This window comes from Furipterus horrens, unplaced genomic scaffold (assembly GCF_987537825.1).
Source record: "Furipterus horrens unplaced genomic scaffold, mFurHor1.1.pri manual_scaffold_1, whole genome shotgun sequence".
In the NCBI taxonomy this organism is placed as follows: domain Eukaryota; kingdom Metazoa; phylum Chordata; class Mammalia; order Chiroptera; family Furipteridae; genus Furipterus; species Furipterus horrens.
This window is the reverse complement of record NW_028327171.1, coordinates 204868477-204889741: the sequence shown is the minus strand read 5'-3', so window position 1 is coordinate 204889741 and position 21265 is coordinate 204868477. Positions and strand designations below refer to the sequence as shown.

Genomic DNA, 21265 nt, shown 5'->3' with positions numbered 1-21265 from the left:
TTGAATGGGGAGGGGCGAGCAGAGGAGGGCAGGATAGACAAGGGAGCCACAGGGAGGCCACCAAGATTCTTGGCTTCCTTAGAGCTTTACTCCTGATTTTTGCATGTACCATACCCAGCCCTTTGGGGACACTGGCTGCCCCACCCCCCCAACGGAGTCTCCTGAATGTCTGGGACAGAGGGCGCTCTGGCTGAATTGCCCATCTGTGGCCACTTTGCTTCTCCAAATGTTTCCCAAATTTCTAGCCACAGCCAGGCTGGGTGGTGGGGGGAGGATGCTGTTGAGTGAACAGACCAGGGAGCAGAGAGGCCAAATGGGGGTATTGAAGGGATTAGAAATGTGCAGGGCTGGAATGGTGGGAGTGCAATCCTAAAGAAGCAGACGCAGGGGGTGTCCTCCTGCAGAGTGGGGTGGGGGAGCCCTGAGTGGCTGCTGTCCTGCGGGGGGCAGGCAGGCATGTGGGCTTGCTACCACCGGCAGGATGGTCCCTGTTGGCAGGACAGGAGGAAGTCCCTGGGTGCCACCAGGGTGGGGGTGGTCACAGTAAGCAGCTTGTGGCTTTGGGGGACCCTAAGAAAGTGTGAGCTCGCGTGGGGGAGGAAGCACTTGTCCCCTCGAGGAAATGGGGGGCTGATTAATCGGGGTGCTAATGAGCAGCAGGGAGAGGAAGCTCAGAGGGGCGGGGGAGGCGGCTCCATCGATCTGAGCCGCGGAACCAGCAGCTGAAAAAAAAAGTGAGAAGGGAATCGATCCGAGGGAAACTGCAGCTGCTGGGGATTAGAGCCCGAGGTGCTCCCGCTGCCCGGTGGCCGCCCCTCCCTGTGTCAGGCGGCAGACCTGCCCTTCAGGTCGCAGCCCCTGCCTAGCCCTGAAGGGGGGCCTGGGGGTGGCAGGGTGGGAGCAGGGGCAGGGAGCCACTCTGTCCACCCTTGGCTGCAAGACCAGGTCAGCCCTGTCAGTCATCACAGGTCACCCCAGCATGGGCCACACGTGCACGCACACACACACATACACACACGTGCATGCCCCTGGCCATGTGTGGCACCCTGTTGTGTGATCCCTAACCTCTCATCAAAGTAAGCTTCCTCAGGGATCCCATGGCTGGGCTTCCCCACAAGCCAGTTCCCCCAAACCGGGGAGATAAGACCCCTGCGTCCAGGAACTGCACTTAGTGGGGTCCCCAACAGGTAAGTGGGGTTGGCACTGGGAGCAGCAACTGAGTTAGCACCCTGCCCCCTCTCCTGGAAGCCCCCTCCTGGCTACACTTTCAGTCTAGACCCTTCCAGTGCTTCCTTGCCCACCTCTTTGTCCTCCCCCAGCCTCTCTCTTCCCCTTTCTCCTAGTATTGATTTTCCTTTACTGGGTTTTTAAAAAATGTGATTTAATTGCTTTTTAAGGTTATTTCCGTCTGAGGCTCAGTCAAGAAAGTGGGGAGCTTCTCCCCAAGCTTTCCCCAGTACTTGTTTCTGCCCTGGACTGCAACGCATGTCTCTAAATTGCCCTGCCATCCACTGAGATCACAGGGTCATACTTCCCCCAACACACTGGCTTCTGTCATGAGCCAAGAGCACACCCTCTTTCCTCCCGAGAGCCTGCAGGAAGCCTTCAGCCTTTAGAGGGAATGAAGTTGGGAGATAACCTGGTGTGGGGGGAGGATGGGGAGCTCCAGGCTACAGGGAAATGGAACAGCATGTACCCCACACCACTGCCCCTCAGAGAGCTGTCTCCAATTGTTCCCAAGTCCCCATCTAGTCTCCGACTCCCAGGAATCTGGGCTATGCTCAGTAAGAGCCCCCCACAGCCTTTGGTCTTCCCCCCACTCCAGTGTCTCCCGTTTTCTCCCTGGTCCCCTACACCCTCTTTCTCTCTGGCCCCCCGTCCTTTCTCCCCTCCCTCTCCCCGCTTCCCTGCCTGCCTCCCTCTCTGCCCGGCTGCAGTTGGGTGATAATCTCCCTCATTTAGCCTCCTGGCTGCTTCCCCGGCTCATTGCCCAGCTGGTCCCTGGGGCCCGGCCCAGCTTCTTCCCCACCCCCATCCCTAGCCCAGCGCCCAAGCTCTCCCATCCCCTCCCTGCTTCCCCCACCCACTCCCAGGGGACCAGCTGTCCCCTGCAGTGAGCATCAGGGCCAAGTGTTGCTGGCCAGAACCTGAACTGGGTGTGATCAAAATGGGAAGAGCTGTCGGGGACTCTAGTAGGGAGTATGGGTGCCCACTGCAGGGGGCCACGGGGTGGGGGTGGGGTGTGGCTGCTGGGTCAGGCTGCAAAACCTTAGGCAGGTGTCCTCTGTCATCCAGTTGTCCCCATTCCCCAGATTTGTTCCCAGCCCAATCCTCCCCCCAGCCCCCCGGGGATGCACTAGGCTTCCCGACAGAGAAAGAGAACGATAGATGGACTGGACTGAGAGGTGAGGTCAGGGTGGCATCTGCACCATCTGACAAGGCAGGGCATGGGGGTGGGGACAGAAGGGTTCTGATTCAGAGTACCTGGCAGGGGGCAGGAGGTTTTATTTGAGCAGAACGCCCCAGAGGCAAACCCGGGGACCTCCCAGGATGCAGCTTGGGGCACTCCATGGGGATCTCCAGGCCCTTCCTACATTGGGGCTCCTGGGGCTCTGTCTCCTCTCCCAGCACAGGGAGACCCTCAAGCTGAGCTGCATTTGCCCCTTCCCACCACATGTGGGCCCAACTCCTTGCGTGGGTGGCCCCAGTCATAAATGACATGACCCCCAAACTCCTAGAAAGCATTCTAGTGTCCCCAGCCTCCTCCTGGCCCCAAAGGACACCCCCATGCCACCCTTGACACTCATATATCTGTCCCAGACCCTGCTCTGGTGTGGACCAAGGGATGAGCCAGTGTGGGACAGACGTGGGTGGGAAGGAACAAGGATGGGGCGGGGGCGGAGGCCGGGATTGGGCCAGTCCTGGCTGGTGAGCAAGCAGCGGTGACAAACGGGCTGTGCGGGGGCCGAGAGGCGGGGGGCGGGCCGCGGCTGATTTATCTGGGTTATTTATGCTTCGGACGAGGCAGGAGAAGCGGTTAATGAGAGTCCCAGAGAAGGGGGATGGGGAGGCCCGGACGTGATCTGAGGCGACTTAGGAGGGTTAGCGTCCCACTACCAGGCCCTGCCCCCACTGTCCACCAGCACTCTGCACTCCAGACACCGTCCTAGGGCCAGCCCAGCCATGACCCATCTCCTGTGGCACCCCTGACCCCCTTTTGGGATGCCCACGCTGAGACAGTGGGTCACTGGGTACTGAAGGAGACCAGATCCAAGATTGAGGGGACCAGGAAAGGGAAGACAAGGAAAGAAGATGAAAAATCTTGGCTGGACAGACTCTGACCAAGTCTGTGGGGCTTGTGGGGGAGGGGCAGGGGGGAGAGGCCAGTGTAGCAGTGGGTGTGCAGCTGGCAATCTCGGAGCCAAGGCTGGAGAGAGGGCATCGGGGTGCAGATCTGGTGTCAGCCAGGAGCCGTCATGGGGCCTAAGAGGCAGAGACAGGCTAGGGGTGGGGGCGGGAGAACGGGGGGAAGGTGCTGGTCAGAGAGAAGAGAGAGCCGGGAAGGAAGGGGGAGAAGATCCAGAAGAGGAGGGGGAGAGGGCTTTGCAGCAGCGAAAGCTGCTGGGAACAGATAAGGCAGCACAGCAGCAGCAGGGATTAAAGCTCCGAGGGGTGGGGGCGGGGGCGAGGCGTGGGACACGGAAGCGGGGTGGGGAGGTGGGGAGGAGAGGGTTGAGGGCAAGACGTCAGGACCAAGGAGACGAGTGGCTGCCAAAAGGGCAAGATTTAATCAGGAGCCAAAAGGTGATGGCCTAGGAAAGAGGGAGGATAAAAGGGACCCCTGCTCATCTCTTCTGCAGAGGGGGGTCTTTCCCACCGCTGGAGAGCCTCATACCCTGCACACCTCAGGGGTAGTAGAGCTAAGCAAATAGGTGCATTACTGTGAGTAGGGTACTGGTAGATTGTCGGGTGGGAGTCCGTGGTGGGGGCCAACCCTGGGAGGCGCTGAGCTCCTGGCAGTAGAGTGAGGGCGTGCAGCGCCCCCTTGAGGTGCCCAATGAAGCCCAGGGTCAAGGGGAACAATGGTCTCCAGTATCCAGCCAGCCGGTCCTGGGATGGAAGCCTCATCACGCCCAGGGTGGCATGGACCAGCGTTTCAAAGCGGGTTTCTTTGCGGGGAGGGGTATGGACATGGAGGGAGGGCAGGTGACTCCTCCAGGCTCGCGCCTTGAATTGGAAGCCTTTAACAAGCTCAGCCCTTTGAAGGCTGAAAGGTGCGTTTGGGGAGCATGACGCCCCGGCTCTTTCCAAACGAGGGCCTAGGACAGTGCAGAGGTGGCTGTGGTGACGGAGGGGAGCTTGGAGGGAAGGAAGAGGAGGAGTAGGAGGGGGCGGGGGGAGGGGAGCGGGGGTGGCGGGTGGGGCAGAGTAATTGCGTGTTTGTCAGTTCTTCCTGCACTCGAGGGAGCCTGTGTGGTGGTGGGTGTAGCTTCACCTCTAGGAGTATGTGTCTGTTGGCAGAGCTGTCAGTGTGTCTGTCTCAGGGGTCTGGGCTCTTTTTGCCCCCCTTTTTGTTTTGGGGATCATGGCTCTGGGCACACCCAGCTGTGCTCCGTGCTGATGTGGCAGATGTGGCGGGGCCCCAGCTGTGCCTGCTTCCTAGAGAGGGGGAAGGGGCTGCAATCTGCTCCCCCGATAATGGCTGCTAAATGCTGGCAGGGTGGGGGTGGGAGGGGATGGAGATGGGGGTGTGACTAGGGCCCCGGGCAACCCTACCAAAGGGGCAGGAAGGAGATGAGGGCCCTGTCCCCTGCCCCACTCCTGGAAATCTGTGTTCTTAGCTCGGCCTCTCCCCCTGGATGGCTCCTGAAGCCCATCCAAATCTTCCCACACTCAGTCCCTGTCCCCAGCTCTCCTTCCCAGTCGCCCCATCCAGCTTGGTGCCAGGGACTCACCCCCCTCCCCAGCCCCCAGCTCGCTCCCCCTCGCTGATTTTACAGAATAATCTTTTTATGGAAACCAAAAAAAGCACTAATGGCAGGAGCACACCCCTCCCCCGCATCCCTCCCCTGCTCATCCCCCACTTCCCACCCCAGTTCCCTCAGTTCTCCCTTCTCAACCTCTCCAGGGGGCCAGCGCCCTCCTACTGCTACAGGGACAAGGTCCCAGAGGTGATAGGGAGATAGGGAAGGGGACTCCTTCCTCTCACCCCTCGAGGCTGGGGGCTCCCATATCCTGGGCCCTGACTGGTGTCCTCAGAGATGGATGGGGATCTAGGTCCCTCCCAGGGCAGAAAGGCTGGAGAGGAGTGGGGAGGTACTACAACTTCTTAGTCACCCCCTCCTCCTGAATGTATACACACAACAGTGACTCCATCAGCCTGGGGGGGGGGCATGTCACAAAGATCTCGGCTTCACTGGCTCCCTCCCACTTTGAACACTGACCCTTTCCCCTTCCAGTGCCTCTCCCTACCATGTCCCCACCCCCACTGGGCCTAGGAGGGGGTCCCGAGGGCCAGGGCCTGACACAGACTTATTGGATTTCACGGTGTTTTGCTGAGAAAATAATTAAATTATCATATTTATGATGGAGCTGCCATGGCCTCTGCCAACCACTCAGAACAGAAGGGTCAGGACTGTGGGGAGGAAAGGGAAGGGACCCAGACCCTGGCCCACCCATTCTCCCCGCCTCTTCCTCAGGGAACTGACCCCAGGCCCAGAGTAGGCATCTGCAGCCTCTTCCCAACCCCAGCAGAGATGATGGAAGGTCTGGGTTGGACAGGGGATCTGAGGAAATGGGAAGGAGCTGAGTCAAGGCAGGTTGGAGGTCAGGGCTGCTAAAACCCTGGGTCATTTCACAGGTGCTCTCACACATAGTGTGCAGGGCCTGGGGGGGGGGGTCACATTCTAGCCCAAGCCCCACGTCACCCTCGGCCCAGCTCCCCAACAAGCTCATCTTCCTAACCACGGGCTAGGAAGCAATGAAATCCTGGGCTCTGTCCCAGACCCTGGTGCTGATAACAAGGCCCAGCACCCTGCTGCCTGCCACCCCTGCCTGCTGCCAGGACCCCCTCCCTCCCACCCACGCCTTGCCCCCCCATTCTCTTCGGGTAATTAGATTCCTCTCAATTAGCAGATTACGATCATTACCAGCTCATCTGGCAACTAAGCTCTGCACCCACAGCTGGGGAAGGGGGTGGCACCCAGAGGGGCAAGTGGGGGTCATGGGCAAACAGGAGCGAAGCTGGGTTTCTCTGGGGTTTCAGGAATGTGGAGTGGAATACTGGGACCTCCTGAAGGGCAAAGCCACAGTGGTGGGAGGTGGCCAGGTATCCTCCCATCCCAGAGCAGCGCTGCCTACTGTGATGACAGAAGGAAAGGCACCAGCTAGGCCCACCCAGTCTGCCAGGGGACGAGAAGATAGACACCAAACCTTCGGTGGGCGAGAGGAACCCCCGCCCTGCCAAAAGCTGGGTAGGAACGGACAAAGCTGGCAAAGCAGAGCACAGGCCTGGGCTGGGGCTTGGCAGGAGCTGACGACAGGACGCGCGGGTGATCCAATCTCGAGCCTCTGCTCCCAGTCCCTGTGCCTGCCGCCCGTAACCCTCTGCCCAACCGAAATCCTTCACCATTCCCTTTGAAAGCCCTCCACTCTGGGGCCTGAGCCAGGCCCAGTGAAGAGGAACCGGGAGGCGCGGGCGGGCAGGCAGGCAGCATCAGGGTAGGGTTGCAGGCGGGGCCGCCAGGCTGGGAGCCTTGAGGGCCTTACTCCGGAGCGGCAGCACCGAAGCTGAGGCAGTGGGAGGGGGCAATTTACCAGGGCTCCAGATTCATTATTCATGAGCCCGCAGCAACGACTCCAATTTAAATGCTAATGTGGGGGGGCCTGACTCAGCTGCCCCGCTTCCACCCCCAGCCCCGTCCAGGCACAAGCTGAGTCCGCACTGGCTCCAAGGTTCCTGGGGTTTATTAGGGAGTGGGGAGGGAGGCCAGCAGTTCTCTGCCCACCCACATTGCTCCTAGTCTGTGAAGACCTGCCTGGCTTCCCCAGGTCCTTTCTGGACAGAAGCTGGAGGGGTAAGAGTTGAGGGGGGGGGGGGCTCTGACAGCCCCCCTCATAGGATGATCTGGTTGGTAAAGCTTCGGCTCAGCTCCTTGTGTGGCAGAACAATCGAGTTCAGGATGAGCACCTCAGCAGGGATCCGGACGCGGCAGCCTGCAGCATGGACGAGGACATGAGAGGGGGCCATGGGGAGGGGAGGCCCGGGGCAAGGACCTCGGGGCCACCGCCAGCAGGAGGGATCCCTCCCTGCCCATCTGTGCCCTGGCCTCATGCCCCCAGTGACTCACACAGGGCCTGGCACACAGCAGGCACTTGGTAAATGTTTGCTAAAGGAAAACAAACATGTGTGCGTGCAAATTCTCCCCACAGAGCCCACCTATCCCCTGTGGAGGATTGTCACAGCCCTAAATCCCCTGGGAAGCCATACCCAGGATGGTGATGGCCGGCAGCAGCTTCCCATCCTTGAAGAGGCTCTCACTGTCCATGTGAGCTCGGGGGTCATTGGGATTGGGGTCATTGGGGGTACCTTCCACGCGGGACCAGCGGCCCACAGTGCTTCCCCAGCCCACAATGCTGTGTAGAACACACGTGTGCTCCTGTCAAACAGGAGAGTGTGAGTTGAAAAGGTGAGAAGGGACCAGATGCAGAGCCCAGGGGGTTCCCCCCACCCCCAGCCCCTTGGGGTCCCAGGCCCTGCTGCACCTGCTGAGGCGCCTACCTGCAGCGTGGCTCCGTGGAGGACAATGCTCTCTCGGAGCCGCACACCCTCGCCTACAGTTACGCCCTCCCCGATGGAGACATTGGGACCCAGCTGTGGAAAGGAACATATGCCATAAGCCTTGGAAGGGCTTGGAAGACCCCAAATCCACCCCCCTCTGGGGCCATAGGAAAGGCTGTGACAAAGCAAAGAGACCTGTACTCGAAGCTCAGGGGATGCCCGCGCCATCCCACCCACCTTCCTCTCCCTGGCCTGGCTTACCACAGCTGTCGGGGCCACCTTAGCCGTTGGGTGGATGTAAACGTTTCCTAGAAGCAGAAGAGAGGACCTGGAGACAAATACCCCAAACCAGCTCTGGTTCAGGGAGGGCTGGGATTGAGATTTCCCCTCTGCGTGCTGAGATCAGGAGTCACAGCTCCAAGGGCAGAGGGGCTGGGGTCGGGGTCAGCGGTTAAGAATTGGGGCAGGGGGGTACCTCGGATGTGTGGCCCCCCTGGGATGTGCTTGGCCAGGCGTTCTGGGTGAGTGAGCTGGTATTGGCCCAGATAGAGGCGGGAGGCATAGAGTGCTGAGCTGGGGGCCACAAAGCAGAGCAGGGGCTCAGGGGCCCACAGGCCCTGTGCCCCCCATCCTGAAGCTTCAACCCTCAGCCACCCCTTCAGAGGCCTCTCCCATACCCTGCGGACTTGATCTGGCTCCAGATGCCATCATTGAGGTGCACGTAGATCTGGCCCTGTCCGGCCAGGGCTGAGAACACATCCTGCTCCAGGCGGATGGTGCCTGCCCCCCGCCACAGGCCTGAAGAGTCCTCCCTGGCAGAGGGGATGGGATGCTGGCATCAGTTCTCCAACTGAGCCCAACTAGGGGGTCAACATGGTCTCTTAGGGATGGGCATCAAAGGGAACCCCCACCACCGTGAAAGGTCTGGTCAGATCCTCTCCAAAGAGATGCTCATGTCCCAGAAAGCTCTCCCACCACTTACGTACATCAGCCCCTTACTCTCCCAGCTGGGGTGGGGGTGGGGATGTTTATCACAGGGGAGCCCCAGGCATAAACCTGCTGCCCACCCAGCCCTATGTCCAGAAGGAGCTCGACCAGACTTGGCTTCGTCCAATTATCTCATTCTCCTCCCATCCACACCTCTGAACCCCACCTCTGGTCCCTCCCTCTCACTGGATGGAATGAAACACAGACACACTCACCCAGGAGGAAGGCAGCTGGTGAGGGCAGAGACAGTCACAGAAAGAGATGGAGAGAGAGATGGTAGAGATGCCAGTTCAGCAGAAACAGGCCAGGAGAGATGGAGAGAGAAGCAGAGATGTGCGTGGGAGTGAAAAGATGGCACCGAGGGAAGGAGGCAGGAGGGAAAGAAGGCAGGGGAGCCATAGAAGGGGACCATTCCCAGATCTAGCGGGCGCCCCAGGATGGTGAGCTTCCTCGGCCTGAGCGTGTGTGCGCCCAAGTGTGTGTGTCCCGTCTGTTCTGAAAGACATCTCTGGGACACTCAGGGCTTGAAAGAAACGGACCAGAAGGGGAGTGGGCAGGTGGTGAAAGAGGAGGAACTGGGCTGGATAAGGAAGAGGGACAGAATGAGGTTAGAAGGGGAGGGACTGGGGAGGCTCAGCGGGAGATGACAAGTGGAAGAGAGAAAGGAGGGAGGTGAGCAGGTTGAGACAGAGCCAGCAGAGACCGGGGGTGGGGCAGGAGCTGTGACTCAGGGTACTTGGGGTTACAGGGCCATGGGGTCTGCCTCACAGTTGCCCATCCTGCTGATTACGCTGGAAGACATCCCGAAGGGGCTTCAGGGCTTCCGGGGAGAAGAGGTAGATGCCACAGTTGATGATGTCACTAACGAACGTGCTGGGTTTCTCCACATAGTGCAGGACCTGAGGAAAGGGTGGGCTAGGGTCAGGGCCACCAACCCCATAGACCCTCTAAATTTCCCGGTCTTCCTTGTGGCCACGGAGGTCTTCCTAAAACTGCAGAGCACATCTTGTCACTGCCCTTCAACTTCACCTTCAAGACAAGTCCAAACCGTATGCCTTCTCCCTCCTGATCCTCCCCGCCTCCCACTGCTCCCAGAACACAACTCCATGCCTTTGCGTGCTGGTGCCTTGCCGAATGCCCTTCACTAGCTCTTCACCTGGAAAACTTCGCTTGCAAACCCCCCACCTGGCACTGTCGCTCCCTCTCTAAGTAGTCTCTCGTCTGCCCCACAGTTAGCGTCTCAGTTCTGGCCACATCTCACCCAGAGTGGCGCTGCTGTCATTGGCAGTGGTTGGTTTTTGACTGTCTCCCACCAGACTGAGGGCTTCTGAGAGGCAGGGACTGTGTCTTTTGGGTTCTGTTTCTCTCACACCTAGCTGGTGCCTAACTTAAAACTTTATGTGTGGGTATGTGTATGTTCATGTGTATCTTTAATGCTAAAACTTGAACAAACAAAAGGGGTGCATGAAAGTCAGTTAGACTCCAGAGCAGAGTTTTTCAGAGACAGGACAGAGGTCCCTACCCATCCCCAGCCTTACTGATTATGCTCCTACCTCCATAATTCTGGAGGCATCATGTTGTTCCCTGTCTCTGTGCCTTTGCATATATCATTCTCACTACCTGCAATGCCTGTCTCTTCATGTTGGCAAATGTAACACAGTTCAGACCTCATCTCCTCCAGGGAGTCCTCCCTACCCTCACCCTGGTGGGCTGGGTTGGGCCCCCTTTTGTGTTGCCACAGCACCCTGTCTATTGGAACACTGCACTGTGGCATTTACCTGCTATCTCTTCACCAGTCTTTCTTTTTCTTTTTCTTTTTTTAAAAAGATTTTACTTATTTATTTTTAGAGAGACGGGAAGGGAGGGAGAAAGAGAAACATCAATGTGTGGTTCCCTCTGAGACACCCCCAACTGGGGACCTGGCTCACTACCTAAGCACATGCCCTGACTGGGTATCGAACCAGCAAACCTTTGGTTCACAGGCCGGCACTTAATCCACTGAGCCACACCAGCCAGGCCTCACCAGTCTTAAAGGGAAAAAGAGGAACAACTGAAGGTGTGTCCCATCTGTTTCACAAGACTGGGGCCCACCCCATAGGGCTCCAGAGTATTCTAGAGGCTGAGCGGTGGGAGAAGGAGGATACACAGAATAGGCACCCAGCCAGCTTCCTCTCTGCTCTTACCTCATGTGTCTGTGGGTTCTCTACGATGCAGCCATAGTTGAGGGACTGTGTCCTGTTAGCCTGAAAGACAGACACACTGAGATGGTGACCAGCCTGCTCCAGGACAGCAAGATCCATTTTCTCTTTCTTGTGTCCCTCCCCATAGCACCTGGCATGCAGCTCTGCCACTGACAAGCATTCAGCTGGGGTAAGAACTGACAGCTGCCACCCTTCGCCCTTCTTCTAAGCAGCCAAAGGGCTCAGGGGCTCTCTCCACCACCACCTCCCTTACTGCTGCGGTTTCTAGCACCCCTGCCTCCTGACGCCCATTCCCACTGTAACTCCCTGGGCTGTCCCTGCCCCCCCAATACCCTGCATTCCAGGAACCTCTCCGGATCACCCCCTTGACACCCTCCAGCCCTCCAGTGTCCCTCACCGTGGTGCCCAGGAGCAAGAAAGGGCGAGGCTGGTGTCTGTGGGCAGCCAGCATAGCGTTCAAGGGGAAGTCGGAGCAAACGTCAGCGTTGAGCACGAAGAAGGCCTCAGGGCCCCCGGCCAGGATCTGGTCCCGGAAATGGTAGAGACCACCTCCTGTGCCCAGAGGGGCAAATTCCTGTAGGTACCTGTCCCCAGGGACCCCAGAGCCAGCTCAGTGAGATCAGAGGAGACAGATACCTTGAGCCTGGGAACAGACCCCTCCTGTCCCCAGGATACGCCCACCCAAGGCCCACAGAGACTCAATACACACAGATTGAGGAATGCCCAAGTAAGAGACCCCCAAGTGTGTGAGGGTGACTTCTGGCAAATGTTCAGCCCACTCCCCAGGACTCAGAGAACTCAGAAGCCTATGGCTCCCCTACCCCCACGCAGCACATGCGCACAAACACCCGACCTGACTGGAAGGTTAAACTCTTGCTGGGCAGCTTCTAAAAACCGGGTAAGCGGCTCATCAGGTTGGTAGAAGCCAATGAGCAGAATCTCCTGCATCCCAGGGACCTGAGGACAAGGGAAGAGGTTAAGAGAAAAATAACATCTTATAGGAAGGAATGACAGGAGGGAGTAATCCCTGATACTGGCCCCAAATCCAGAAACCACAGTTTTAGTCTCAGCTGTGGCCCTGGGCACTCATTTTACTATGCTGGTCTGATATCTTCTCTAGAAAATGATAGAGTTAGAAAGTCTCAGTCCCTGATCTTTTAATCCTTTATTATTCCATTAGGTTGGCCAAAAAGTCCGTTTATTTTTTTTTTTCTGTAAAATAAAAGACACATTTTTCATTTTCACCAATAACTTTATTGATTTGGATGTTTTGAGTATGCCAGCTATCTCTCATATGGCATGGCGATTATTCTCAATTAATGTCTTGATTTGATCGCTATCAACTTCAACTGGTCTACCCAACTGTGGAGCATCGTCCAGCAAGAAATCTCCAGCACAAAACTTCGCAAACCACTTCTAAAAATTTTTTTTATTTACTGATTTTTTTTTGGGGGGGGGGAGGCTTGTTGTTCCACTTATTTATTCATTCATTGACCGACTCTTGTATGTGCCCTGACCAGGGATTGAACCTGCAACCTTGGTGTATCCGGACAACACTCTAACCAACTGAGCTACCCAGGCCAGAGCGCAAACCACTTTTGACACATTCAGTCAGTCTTAGCACCTTCTCCATATACTACACAAATCTTTTTTTTGTGTTTCAGTTGTGTTTTTACCTTTCTTGAAATAATAAAGCATAATATGCTGAAAATGTTGTGTATTTTCTTCCATCTTTAATATTAAACTAGCTACACAAAAATTCACCAATTTTGATTTCTTTTTAAATGACATTGATATGGCAGTTCTCAATACAATCTAAGAAAACTGTTTTGTATTAAGTTAAAGACAATGAAGCACTACTACAGCCATCTTACGGAAAAAAAACAAATGAACTTTTTGGCCTACCCACCCCCCCCTACCCCCATATCTAAACTGAAGCTCACCCTAGGAAAGATTTTGTATACCAAACTATATTAAAGGATAATCCACTCATTTCCCGCATATTTATTATCTGTCAATATGAGCTTGAGATCAGCATGAGGTAAGGATACCATGTATCAAGTGCCTACATTGTACTAGTTACTTTGCAAATATCATCTCTAAGCTTCACAACCCCACAAAATAGATCTAATCACCCCCACTTTACAAATAAGGAAACTAAAGCTGAGAATGGGTGAGAATTTGCTCAATTCCTTTTAGTGGGCAGAGACTGGACTCAAATCAAAACCTTGCTAGTCCCAATACCAAAAGCAATAAAGAAATTAGCTCCATAGTGAGCAAGGATAGTATGATTCCGTGCTTTGTTATCATTGAGGTTTCCCATGCTACGGCTTAAATTGTCTCTAAGATTCCTGCCTAATCTCACATTCCATGCTTTACATATAGGAGTGAAATCTGAGCAAGAAGAGACCAGATGACGGACTAGATTAGGAGGGGACAGCAGGACAGCTGCAGTGCACAACTTGGGGGGAGGGGCGTTAACACTGTCATTTGTAAATGGTGGTCCCTGGAGTTACATCTGGTGGGAAAGGGTGATGGCTAGAAAAGGAGGGAATACGGCATGAAGGAGGTGAGCAGAAAGCGAAGGGCGAGAGGGGAGCCTCTTGGGTTACCTGGGCACAGGCCTCAATGTGGTGCTGGATCATAGGGACCCCTGCCACTGGAAACAGGGGTTTGGGCACCTCAAAAGACAAAGGCCTGAAGCGAGTCCCTGAGAGAGGAAAGAGAAGCATGTTTCAGCTTCCTGCCTCCCTCTGCCCCCACCCCACCAACCACTCCAGCCCAACCTCCTCCCCCCATTTCCCTGGTTCCTCACCCTTTTGAGGGCCTCCAATCAGGATCACAGCTTTAAGCATGGCAGCAGCTGCTCCCTAAACCTCAAATCCCAGACAAGTCAGGCTCATATCTCACACCCCAACCCAGGAATCCCACTCATACCCCAACCAAACCCTAAACCCAAAATAGCAAGAGCCCTCTCACTCTCAGGATGTAAATCCAAAATTCAATATAGTTCTTCCCTAGGCACACCACCACACAAATCTCACACATCCCAATCTAATTCCAGTCGGCCTTCAAACCCCACAGTGAACCTTCCCAAATTCTGAAATTGACATGCGGCAATTCATCCCTGACAGACTTCCTTCTGGCCACAAACCCAGCAAGCTCAGAAACTCAGCAATAGACTTCCTTCTCACACCCCAAATCTTAAAAAACCGAAACCCCAAACCATTGATTCCCCAATTGGTCCATCCTCACTCTAGTTATTAATCACAACAGTGAACCCTGATATTGAACCTCAAATCCTGAGTGAGCCCCACATATTTAACTACAGTCCTAAGAGTGAACTTCAAGTATTAAACTAACATTGATCTGCATTTGACAAATCCAAACCCTAGAAATATGTTGAACCTAAATCCTAAAACTAACTTCTAGATGATGAACCCAGAATCAAAAGATAGGTTCCCTTGGCATCCCAAACACTGGATACCAATCCTCTGAGTCCCAATACTGACAAGTGCTGAATCTTTGGATTCAGGTGGCTGACTGCTGACTCTATGAACCTCACAACTGATTCTGTCTAATAAACCCTAACGGTATCCAGGGGTTGCAGGACCAGCACAGCACCCGACGTGCGCAGAGCCAGCCGGAACCTCCGAGCCGCCCTCCGTCTAGGGACGGTTCCCTACACTCCACCCGTTTCGCCACCCCTCCATCAAATTCTTTTACCACTAGCCCCCTTTACTTCAGCTCAGCCACCAGCTACTGCTTGCTCCTTCCGTGCACGTGTCTTCTCGAAACTCGCGAGAATTTCGCAAAGTCTGCCGGGAATTGTAGTTCTTAAGTTCCTCCCCCAGCTTGTAACTGAGAGGAGGAACTTGTGGGGGACCCTGGGGGCGTGGCCAAGGGATTGAAGGGGAGGGTTTAAATGAGGAGGGTGGAGCCTGAGAAGCAGAGGCCGGAACCGGGATTGGGACCAGGAGTTGTCTGGAAGTGGGTCCAGGGGTAGCAGCTAAAGTAGACAAGGTCTCAGAGACAAGCGAGGCTGGAGACAGGCGGGGGGTGTGGTCAACCTTGAAGTGGACTTGTCCAGCGTGCAAACCCCTCACAAGAGGGTGAGGCTTGAGGCATACAGAAGAACAGAAGGCGGAGTCATAGACGCCTCTGCCCCTCCCACTGTAACTGAAGGACCTTCCAACCGTGAGAGAAGCCTATCTCGTATTTACTGTGTGTAAAATAAGGCACTGGACTAGGCACTCTCCAAACTTCCCGTCGACGCCAACATTTTGTGATTTTGGTGTGTGGGTGCCGGGGAGTGGGAACAGCGACTCAGAAGAAGAGAATAGACGCGAAGGGTCAGAGGGAGCAGCTTTATTAAGCAAGGTAGAGGGGGGATGTTGGTGACACCCATCCCTGGGCTTGGAAACAGAGCAAAAGTTCCGAGGGCCCCTTTCAGGCCACATCCAAACAAGCAAAGCTCTGGTCCATGCCAGGCAGTTCTTCACGCACACCTCGTACTTGCCACTGTCCTGGGGTGTGGCCCGGCGGATGGTCAGCGCGGTGGTGGTACTAACAATCTCGAAGAACACTCTGCGGGGGAAGGAGACGTGGGGCGGGGCTGCAGGACAATTTACGTGCTCCAAGGGCCCAGCTACTTAGCCAGCTCTGTTCTTTGCTTCCCAGTTCCCCGCCCTCGTCCCACTCCCGCGGGTTTTCTGGGCCCCACCCAGCCCAGGCTCCTGCGCCAGGTCCCCGCCCTCGCCTGTCATCCTCGTTGATGTCCTGCTCGTCCTTGGTCCAGCCCACGTCAGGCTCGCCCAGGATCTCCGCAGTCAGCCTCACCATGGCGCCTTTGCGCACCTTGGTGTTACCCGGTCCTTTCTGAATTTTCGCCGGGACTAGAGGAAGAGAAAGGAAATGCGACCCAGTAAGCGGCGACCTAAAAGAGGCAGGCATCACCCTCCCAGCTAATACTCGGCCCTAAATACGAGGTGGATTTTAACTTGCACTGGTACCTTGGGCAAGTCTTCAGCTTCTCTAGGGCTTCAGTAACTCAGCTGTTAAAGGAGACTAATACCTGCCCCTCCTACTTTTTAGATTTGAATGGAGGTCGAAAGATACTATGACCTTTCCCCCGTAGTTCAGTTGATTAGAACATCGTCCATATACATCAAAGTTGTGGGTTCAATTTCTGATCAGGGCACATACGAGAATCAACCCAAAAATGCATTAATAAATGGAACAACAAATCAATGCCTGTCTCTCCCTTCGGCTCGCTCTAAAATCAATCAATTTTTCAAGAAAGAGAGATACTATTTGTGAAAGCTCAGGAATGTTCACACATCTGGGGGTACCTTGAAAGATAGTTCTGGGTATTGGAAATTGCCATGGAAGACAAGGGCGCCAGAAGACCAGGGCTCTCTCTAACCCTGGCTCCGCCTCTGGATCGCTGTGACCTTGGGGCCCTGAAGTCCAGTGACTGAAATCCATAGCGGACTTCTTAGCCTGGGTGGGGCGGGTTCTCAAGGTAGGGAAGAACTACTCAGCCCGTGCGGCGCTGCGCCCTGCTCTGTGCCTTGCACTCTGCCAGGGGCTGCGCGGGCCACATCTCCACACGGACTCAGGTAGGCCCCGCGATAAACCCGGCTGCGGACGTCCGCGGGGTAGGGCCGCTCTGCGCCGAGACATTGCACCGGAAGCGTGCATACCTTCTACAAGGATCCACGCAGAGTCGGAGCACTGGCCGAAGGGGTTGGTTATGTTGATGCTGTACTGGCCCCAGTCCGCCAGCTCGCCATCACGCACCATCAGGGCGACTACGTCAGGGTCCCCAAAGACGTAGCGATGCTTGGGCCCGTCGCGCAGCTCCTTGCCATCCTTTCTCCAGTGGATGAATGGGTCCGGGAAAGCCGAAATGCGGTAGGTCAGCTTGGCCGCGCTGCCCTCGATCAGCACCACGTCCTTCAGTGGCTCCTGCACTCGCGGCGGCCCCTTCTCCAGCAGCTCCTTCCGGGACCTACCCGCCGGCAGGGTCAGGGCCCAGAGCTCCCATGACACTGTTCCAACCCGCCGGCAGCCTTGTCTGCCCGCACACCGCCCTCTGTCCGCCCTCTCGGCCCACTAGAGACCCTTAAACACAGGGAATGGGGAGGGGGGGCCGGACCTGAATCGTTACCCTAATAAAATGATCTACTCTTGTCGGTCACTCTTCTACACCTCAGTAACTGCTCTCCCCTTAAGTCCGGTGACCCTAGCAGTTCATGGCACTGTGCTCAGTACCGCCTTTCCCCAATGCAGCAATGCGATTTCTGCAGCCCCAGTTTCCTTCCTTCAGAGGGCTCCAGAGTTCCCCCTCACCTGGGGCCCTGTAAGAGGCCTGAATGCGAATGGCGGCTTTCTGGACCTGGGGGTTGTTGATATCCAGGGTACATCCCGGAGGCGGGGCCGTAGCCACCGGCTTTTTTGGCGGGAGCTGCTTTGGACGTCTGGGGAGCAGAGAACAAGCATGGGGGTCTAGGCTGACACAGAAACTGCGACCTTCAGCCTTTGCCCTTTGGATTCAAAATATCCCCTGGATGGAAGTGTCTTGGGCTGGTCTGAGGATCGGGACTCACCGTGGGGGTGGAGGGCTTCGACTTCGGGACTTGAGTCCAACTAGCTGGGTAGCAGGCGGTAGGGAGCCCTTCCGGATGGCACAGTAGGGTCGTGGGCAGGTGCTCCGCCCTGGGCCCTGGTTTTATACATCACTCCCCTCCTTGCCTTGTTTGGCGTGATTGCCCCAAGCCCCCGGGGACTCCAGCCCTCGCCCCCTGACCTAAGCAGGCTCCTTATTTAGCCCGAGGATGCCTGGGATGCTGGCTCAGCCTCTGGGACAGGCCGGGGGATAGGGAGGGTGGGGGAAACTCGAGCAACTCTGGGATGCACAGCGCGTCAGCACCTGGACAGCTGGTCAGCTGGACACGGCCCCATCTCCTCTGAAGGCAGGTGGTATCCATCCCACTGTAGCAAGGAGCAGACGAGGCCCCAACCCGACAGGGTATTCAGCTTCCTGCTGGGGCAACCTTACACTCAAGTTAGTCCCCAGACAATGGGACAATGTGCCCTTCCCAAAACACATAAGGTTTAGGGGGTGAGAGTGTTTATGGGGGTGTCCCTGAATGAAGCCAGAGTAGCGGAGGACTTAACTGGACAGCCAGCCAATTATGAGAGAGCCACGTGGCTGTCAGGACCAATCGGAAGCGCCTTACCTCCCTTCGTACCGCTGCGTGTCCCCCCCCCCCCCCCAAACCCAGAGTCTAAGGTTGTCATTTCCGCACTGTGCCCCCTGGCGGTAAGCTGAGATAAACCTAGAGCGGACCGAAAAGATTTTTGAGAACAGCATCCCTTCCTACCACCTCCATCTCCACTCACTCTCCTCCAGGTGAGATGGTAGGGTGTGGCTAGGCTGCACTGTCCCTGGAGATTGACACTAATACTGACTCAGTGACTTTAGGCCGTCCCAAGCCCATGTGGGGGCAAAGGTGATGTGGGGGTGAAGGGATCAGTTTAGCTGCCCTGGGACATGCCTGGAGTCCAGTCTGCCCAGGCCAGGTAGAGAATTGCTTCCATTCACTGTAACTGCACTCCCAGGTATGGAGCACGGTCACCTTTTGATCAGAGCAATTTTGACACAGCTCTGCTGACATAAATTACCTCTGCTTCTCCGGGTTTGGAGCAAGCAGTTCACATGCCATTTCCAATGGCGATGGGAAGAGCTCAAGATCAGTGGGGGGATGAGAAGAATTTTACCATTTATCAAGATATGAATTCAGGTATCTTATTTTTATATGAAACCATTTGCAGTGAGTAGGGGGTTACAGATTCTTGCGGGCAAACTGTATTTTCATCACTAAAATGACAGTTGAGCAAGGGATATGTCTGGTCCCTTCCACCTGCTTTAACTTCCTATTATTTTATAACATTTAATATTTTTTTCTATGTATTGCTCTGAAAGAGAGAAACATCGATTTGTTGTTCCACTTATTTATGCATTCATTGGCTGATTCTTGTATGTGCCCTGACCAGAGATCGAACCCAAAACCTTGGCGTATCAAACTGAGCTACCTGGCCAGGGCAACATCTTGTTATTTTATGATGATGGGGATTGACTCTTCCCTAAGATCCTGAGAAGCCAGAGAGGCTGGGCTGGGCTGGGCAGAGAGTTGTTTGGGCTCCAGCCAAGGAGCCCTCAAACTCAATCAGCAGCACACCAGCGCCAGCTCTCTCTGCTCATGGTGGAGGCTTTATTCTTGTCACTTTGTCAAGAACAGACTTTTCAAGGAGTGAAGGGGGAGGACAGTCCTTCTGGGCCCAAGGAGAACTAGCGCTCCCCTCCCCCTCTCCCTACCTCCAGACAAGGCAGCTCAGTTCTAGAACCCAGGCACCGTTCTGTGGCACTGCAGCTAGAGTCAAGGCACCTTCACACCCAGCTGACCCTCTAGCTTGCCGTGGGGATCAGTAAGAAGGTCCCAGCTGAATGTCCCTGGGGCCTAGGAAAATGCTTGCCTGGGGCACCATCAGAGCAGACATGCTGACCAGAGAACTCACAGCTGCCCTGGCTGGGGCTCTAACACTGAGAGCAGGGGCCTGGGCTTGTCCTGGTCTCCTCTGCAGCTCATCACACCGCCTGCTCTCACAGGTAATCATGCTGAAACCCCTCTGCTGCGGGGGTCAGGACAAGAGCTGAGAAAGTACTGGGGAAAGAGGTGGAGCCAGGACTGGAGTGGGGGCCAGTCCATTTCAGAGCCTAGCATCCTCCAAGATGTGATGATGGAGTGTGTGAGAAGAGGTAGGGACTACCAGAGGCTGGTTAGTGGGTGGCGGTGGGGATTCAGGGGTCCTGCCAGGATTCTAGAAACTTCAGAGGGAGAAGCAGACAGCAGTATCTCCTCCCTCTAGGAATAAGGGAGTGGTAAGGGGCCAGGAGGGTCAGGGGGGGAGGAGGAAGGTCTGAAGGTGCTAGCTGGTATACCTGGGCTCTCATTGGCTCAGAGAAGGCTGAACTACTCCTATTCCAGCACCCTGCACTCCCCAGCCATCTCTCCCCACAGACCACACATAGGTCTTGCTGCTTGCTGTTTTTATTTTCCTTGTGAGACAGACAGACAGACAGCTGCACAGACAGCTGGATGGCTGGGGGGATGGTCAGGACAACATGAGCAATTAGGATTGGATGGAAGGGAAACTTCATAAAAGTCAATAAATAAATAAATATGAATGGGAAGAAAGGCGAAGGCCACGGAGGGCCAGTGGGGACATCCTCGGGCCAGCACAAAGGCCAGAGCTGCATCCACTGGGGCGACAGGAGCGCCGGCCTGAGTGATCACTGCTTTCCGCCTCCAGCCATCCACACTTCTTCCTCCGGGACGCTGGCCACTGGCCCACCCCATCTCCACCTGAGTCCTCTCTGCTCTCCCTCCCCCACCTCGCTGCCCTCTCTCACATGCCGCCTCTGGCACCCTGACATTGTCTTCACGTCCTGTCCCTGCTTTACTGACACTCACTTCCAGCCCATGGCCTTGACACCCTGGGCTCCTTCCTTTTCCACCTCTTCAGCCACTCACACCCTTCTCAGTGGGTTCTCCCCCAGATGCACTGGCCCCCACCCCCAGAACCTTCCTAGAGTCTCCCGTCCCTTTCTCTCACTTCCCCATTCTATTTTTGCCCCTTTTCCTGCTCCCGACTCCACCCAGCCCGGCCAATGAGTCTCTAGCTCTGGCTCTGGCCTGGTGGCACTGGCCGAAGCCCAGGGCCTCTGTCCCCACAGGTCCATGAGGTAACAGCCCGCTGGATGTTGCTGCTGGTGGTGTCTGAAGCCCTGAGCCCACCTGGCTCAGCGTGGGCCCTGGAATGTCCCGCCGCATCAGCGGGAGCCCCGAGTGGAAGCCCGGGGCCAGGCTGTGGTCCGAGCCACTAGGGGCTGCCTGGGTAGGAGCGGAGCAGCACCTTGTGACGGGTGGCGGCCTCGGCCCTGCGACGCCGCTGCTCACCCAGGAACTCCTTGAGCCGGCTGGTGGTGAAGGTGAGCGTCTGGCGGCGCAGCTTCATCAGGTAGGCGTCCTGCAGCCACGGGTGAGCCAGGCAGTCCTGCAGGGAGGGCCGGCTCCTGCCGCGCCCAGCCAGACAGTGAGCCTGGAGGGATGCCTGGAGCGGGGCGGGGCTCTGTGCTCCCATATACCCGGGCCCCAGTCTGGGAGTCACCCCTAGTGAATGACTCCGGGCAGCCCTGGGGCTCAGTTTCCCAATCTCTGGAGTGGGGACA

General features: G+C 56.1%; 3 protein-coding genes across 3 annotated transcripts in view; all 3 read right to left on the bottom strand.

The window, feature by feature from the left end:
- Positions 1-6944: 6944 nt before the first annotated feature.
- GMPPA (GDP-mannose pyrophosphorylase A) lies at positions 6945-14772 on the bottom strand. Its single transcript, XM_090284438.1, has 13 exons — positions 14695-14772; positions 13784-13844; positions 13581-13678; positions 11822-11925; positions 11366-11552; positions 10951-11010; positions 9536-9666; positions 8458-8592; positions 8256-8353; positions 8042-8088; positions 7781-7873; positions 7490-7658; positions 6945-7215 (listed from the first exon to the last, which is right to left on the bottom strand). The coding sequence occupies exons 2-13, from the start codon at positions 13821-13823 to the stop codon at positions 7115-7117; spliced, it is 1263 nt and encodes a 420-aa protein (XP_090140564.1). The 5' UTR covers positions 13824-13844; positions 14695-14772; the 3' UTR covers positions 6945-7114.
- A 551-nt stretch (positions 14773-15323) lies between these two features.
- On the bottom strand, positions 15324-20867 carry SPEGNB (SPEG neighbor). Its single transcript, XM_090288381.1, is given in 7 exon segments — positions 15324-15458; positions 15461-15555; positions 15728-15863; positions 16674-16985; positions 17326-17450; positions 17580-17647; positions 20832-20867. Coding segments are annotated over 7 exon segments (813 nt in total). The 3' UTR covers positions 15324-15417.
- Positions 20069-21265, bottom strand: part of SPEG (striated muscle enriched protein kinase) — a 57793-nt gene continuing 56596 nt past the window's right edge. Inside the window, exon 42 of the mRNA XM_090284425.1 lies at positions 20069-21109. Coding sequence (XP_090140551.1) covers positions 20917-21109 — 193 coding nt within the window. The 3' untranslated portion in view covers positions 20069-20916. The remainder of the gene's footprint in view (positions 21110-21265) is intronic.